General features: G+C 48.6%; 1 protein-coding gene across 1 annotated transcript in view; it reads right to left on the bottom strand.

The window, feature by feature from the left end:
- The window catches only part of dclk1a (doublecortin-like kinase 1a), a 240,080-nt gene that overhangs the window by 732 nt on the left and 234,348 nt on the right, over positions 1–5,000 (bottom strand). Inside the window, exons 15-16 of the mRNA XM_065005055.1 lie at positions 1,437–1,550; positions 769–842 (exon numbers count right to left, since the gene is read on the bottom strand). Of these exons, the coding sequence (XP_064861127.1) occupies positions 769–842; positions 1,437–1,550 (188 nt within the window). The remainder of the gene's footprint in view (positions 1–768; positions 843–1,436; positions 1,551–5,000) is intronic.

The following is a 5,000-nucleotide window of genomic DNA, read 5'->3' on the forward strand; positions in this document are numbered from 1 at the left end:
AGGAGAGGAGAGGAGAGGAGAGGAGAGGAGAGGAGTAGAGCAGGAGAGGAGGAGAGGAGAGGAGAGGAAAGGAGGGGAGTAGAGCAGGAGAGGAGAGGAAAGAGAGAGGGAGGACAGGAATGCCAAATGAGAGAAGAGGAGAAGAGAAGCACTAAACGACACAGGTCACACGCTGATGGTGACAGACATGTGCAAACTCAAGTTTCAAGGATAGCTGCTGGAGAATTGGCAGGGAGAGGTAGGTGCACTAGAAGAAAAAGGAGCGCTCTCTCACACTTTCAACACCTCAACGGATACAGTATCCTCGGGTTGATCAAATCATTGTTCACTGTCGCCTACAGTTTGTTGAGAGTTGCACTTTTCTACAGACAAAAGGTTAGTAACAGGGCCACAAAGGGAAGATCAGCTGTAAACACGCTGAGTCACACACACACACACACACACACACACACACACACACACACACACACACACACACACACACACACACACACACACAAACAACACACACTTTCCTACGACAGGAGGAGAAACTACCACAGACTGCATTATCAAGCAGGGGTGGGAGAAAGGTTGTGATGTCACTGGGAGTAAGGGGGAGGAGCAACAGTGACACCAAGCGACCCTATGAAAAAAAGCAGGAAGGGGGAGGGGGCATGGGTGGAGCTGACAGAGCACACAGAAGCCAGCAACCAATCAGCACACTGTATGTGGAGACACAGGAAACAGAGGCAGAGGCAGGGAGGTTGTCGTGGCAACAGGTTATACCTTATCCAGTACATGGCCGGGTGCTGGTGGAAGTCCAACGACCCAGAGCGCTGCATGGAGAAGCTGTGGTCCAACTGCACAACAGGACAAAGAAACCAGTAACTTTTAAAACCAGTAGGACTTCCAGAGAAACCAGTACCTGTAGGACTTACAGAGAAACCAGTAACGCCTTTAAAACCAGTAGGACTTACAGGGAAACCAGTAACGCCTTTAAAACCAGTAGGACTTACAGAGAAACCAGTACCTGTAGGACTTACAGAGAAACCAGTAACGCCTTTAAAACCAGTAGGACTTACAGAGAAACCAGTAACGCCTTTAAAACCAGTAGGACTTACAGAGAAACCAGTAACGCCTTTAAAACCAGTAGGACTTACAAAGAAACCAGTAACTTTTAAAACCAGTAGGACTTACAGAGAAACCAGTACCTGTAGGACTTACAGAGAAACCAGTAACGCCTTTAAAACCAGTAGGACTTACAGAGAAACCAGTAACGCCTTTAAAACCAGTTGGACTTACAGAGAAACCAGTAATCCCTTTAAAACCAGTAGGACTTACAGCTCAGTACAGTCAGCCTTAGAGCCAAAGACAAAGCCAATACAGTCTAATGCCCAGTAAAAAACAGACTGGAAATAGCTTTGTATGTCTGCATTAGTCTGTTCGGGGCATACCGTGATGACTGACACTCCGGCGGTGGTGGCGTTAGATATAGGGCTGGTGTTGAAGTGTTTATTTATCTTCCCTGCTACTGACAGCTCCTGTTCATTCTCCGACACACCATCATCCTGCAGAGAGAGTGAAGAGAGGAGAGGAGACAAAGGAATGGGAGGAGGAGAAGGAGGAGGAAGAGGAGAGAAGGAATGGGAGGAAGAGGAGGAGGAAAAGGAGAAAAGGAATGTTAGGAGGAGGAAGAGGAGAGAAGGAATGGGAGGAAGAGGAGGAGGAAAAGGAGAAAAGGAATGTTAGGAGGAGGAAGAGGAGAGAAGGAATGGGAGGAAGAGGAGGAGGAAAAGGAGAAAAGGAATGTTAGGAGGAGGAAGAGGAGAGAAGGAATGGGAGGAAGAGGAGGAGGAAAAGGAGAAAAGGAATGTTAGGAGGAGGAGGAGGAAGAGGAGAGAAGGAATGGGAGGAAGAGAAGGAGGAAAAGGAGAGAAGGAATGGGAGGAGGAGGAGAGAAGGAATTGGAGGAGAGAAGAGGGAGGAGGAGATGGGAGGAGGAGACTGACCCAGGAGGAGAGAGAGGAGAGAAAGAATGGGAGGAGGAGGAGGAAAAGGAGAGAAGGAATGGGAGGAGGAGGAGGAGGAGGAGAGAAGGAATGGGAGGAGGAGGAGGAGGAGAGAAGGAATGGGAGGAGGAGGAGGAGGAGGAGGAGAGAATGAGAGGAGGAGGAGGAATGGAGAGGAGGGGAAGAAGGAACGGGAGGAGGAGGAAAGGAGAAGAAAGGAATGTTAGGAGGAGGAGGAGGAAAAGGAGAAAAGGAATGTTAGGAGGAGGAGGAGGAAAAGGAGAAAAGGAATGTTAGGAGGAGGAGGAGGAAGAGGAGAGAAGGAATGGGAGGAAGAGGAGGAGGAAAAGGAGAAAAGGAATGTTAGGAGGAGGAGGAGGACAGGAGAGAAGGAATGAGAGGAGGAGAGGAATGGAGAGGATGAGGAGGAGGAGAGAAGGAATGGGAGGAGTAAGAGAGGAGAGAAGGAATGAGAGGAGGAGAGGAATGGAGAGGAGGGGAGAGAAGGAACGGGAGGAGTAGGAAGAGGAGAGACGGAATGAGAGGAGATGAAAAGTGAAGATCTGGTTTAGCAGGAGAATTCACTTCAAGCTGTATCCTATTTTCAAATAAAAACACCATTGACAGAAATATATGATGTAGAGACAGTATATATGAGAGTCAGTGCAGGTCTGCTGTTCTGTAGATGTAGAAGACAGTATATATGAGAGTCAGTGCAGGTCTACTGTTCTGTAGATGTAGAAGACAGTATATATGAGAGTCGGTGCAGGTCTGCTGTTCTGTAGATGTAGAAGACAATATATATGAGAGTCAGTGCAGGTCTGCTGTTCTGTAGATGTTATATATGAGAGTCAGTGCAGGTCTGCTGTTCTGTAGATGTAGAAGACAGTATATATGAGAGTCAGTGCAGGTCTACTGTTCTGTAGATGTAGAAGACAGTATATATGAGAGTCGGTGCAGGTCTGCTGTTCTGTAGATGTAGAAGACAGTTATATATGCGAGGAGAGTGCAGGTCTACTGTTCTGTAGATGTAGAAGACAGTATATATGAGAGTCAGTGCAGGTCTACTGTTCTGTAGATGTAGAAGACAGTATATATGAGAGTCAGTGCAGGTCTGCTGTTCTGTAGATGTAGAAGACAGTATATATGAGAGTCAGTGCAGGTCTGCTGTTCTGTAGATGTAGAAGACAGTATATATGAGAGTCAGTGCAGGTCTACTGTTCTGTAGATGTAGAAGACAGTATATATGAGAGTCAGTGCAGGTCTACTGTTCTGTAGATGTAGAAGACAGTATATATGAGAGTCAGTGCAGGTCTACTGTTCTGTAGATGTAGAAGACAGTATATATGAGAGTCAGTGCAGGTCTACTGTTCTGTAGATGTAGAAGACAGTATATATGAGAGAAGACACTGAGAACAAAGAGGAAAGTTAGCCTGTGATGTTCTATGTTATTTACTCAGGCAAAACCTAAAGTGTTCACATCTTGGGGTCCCCTGGGCCAGGATGGTGAAACACAGGTACAGTCTGTATAGGAGAGGAGAACTACTCACACTGACCCAGGGTTATAGGAGGAGAGGAGAGGAGAACTACTCACACTGACCCAGGGTTATAGGAGGAGAGGAGAGGAGAACTACTCACACTGACCCAGGGTTATAGGAGGAGAGGAGAACTACTCACACTGACCCAGGGTTATAGGAGGAGAGGAGAACTACTCACACTGACCCAGGGTGATAGGAGGAGAGGAGAGGAGAACTACTCACACTGACCCAGGGTGATAGGAGGAGAGGAGAACTACTCACACTGACCCAGGGTGATAGGAGGAGAGGAGAGGAGAACTACTCACACTGACCCAGGGTTATAGGAGGAGAGGAGAACTACTCACACTGACCCAGGGTTATAGGAGGAGAGGAGAACTACTCACACTGACCCAGGGTTATAGGAGGAGAGGAGAACTACTCACACTGACCCAGGGTTATAGGAGGAGAGGAGAACTACTCACACTGACCCAGGGTGATAGGAGGAGAGGTGAGGAGAACTACTCACACTGACCCAGGGTGATAGGAGGAGAGGAGAGGAGAACTACTCACACTGACCCAGGGTGATAGGAGGAGAGGTGAGGAGAACTACTCACACTGACCCAGGGTTATAGGAGGAGAGGAGAACTACTCACACTGACCCAGGGTTATAGGAGGAGAGGAGAACTACTCACACTGACCCAGGGTTATAGGAGGAGAGGAGAACTACTCACACTGACCCAGGGTTATAGGAGGAGAGGAGAACTACTCACACTGACCCAGGGTGATAGGAGGAGAGGAGAACTACTCACACTGACCCAGGGTGATAGGAGGAGAGGAGAGGAGAACTACTCACACTGACCCAGGGTGATAGGAGGAGAGGAGAGGAGAACTACTCACACTGACCCAGGGTGATAGGAGGAGAGGAGAGGAGAACTACTCACACTGACCCAGGGTGATAGGAGGAGAGGAGAGGAGAACTACTCACACTGACCCAGGGTGATAGGAGGAGAGGAGAGGAGAACTACTCACACTGACCCAGGGTTATAGGAGGAGAGGAGAACTACTCACACTGACCCAGGGTGATAGGAGGAGAGGAGAGGAGAACTACTCACACTGACCCAGGGTGATAGGAGGAGAGGAGAGGAGAACTACTCACACTGACCCAGGGTTATAGGAGAGAGGAGGAGACCCAGGGTTATAGGAGGAGAGGAGAACTACTCACACTGAACCAGGGTTATAGGAGGAGAGGAGAGGAGAACTACTCACACTGACCCAGGGTGATAGGAGGAGAGGAGAGGAGAACTACTCACACTGACCCAGGGTTATAGGAGGAGAGGAGAACTACTCACACTGACCCAGGGTGATAGGAGGAGAGGAGAGGAGAACTACTCACACTGACCCAGGGTGATAGGAGGAGAGGAGAGGAGAACTACTCACACTGACCCAGGGTTATAGGAGGAGAGGAGAACTACTCACACTGACCCAGGGTTAT

The sequence above is a fragment of the Oncorhynchus nerka genome, linkage group LG19 (genome assembly GCF_034236695.1).
Source record: "Oncorhynchus nerka isolate Pitt River linkage group LG19, Oner_Uvic_2.0, whole genome shotgun sequence".
In the NCBI taxonomy this organism is placed as follows: Eukaryota; Metazoa; Chordata; class Actinopteri; order Salmoniformes; family Salmonidae; genus Oncorhynchus; species Oncorhynchus nerka.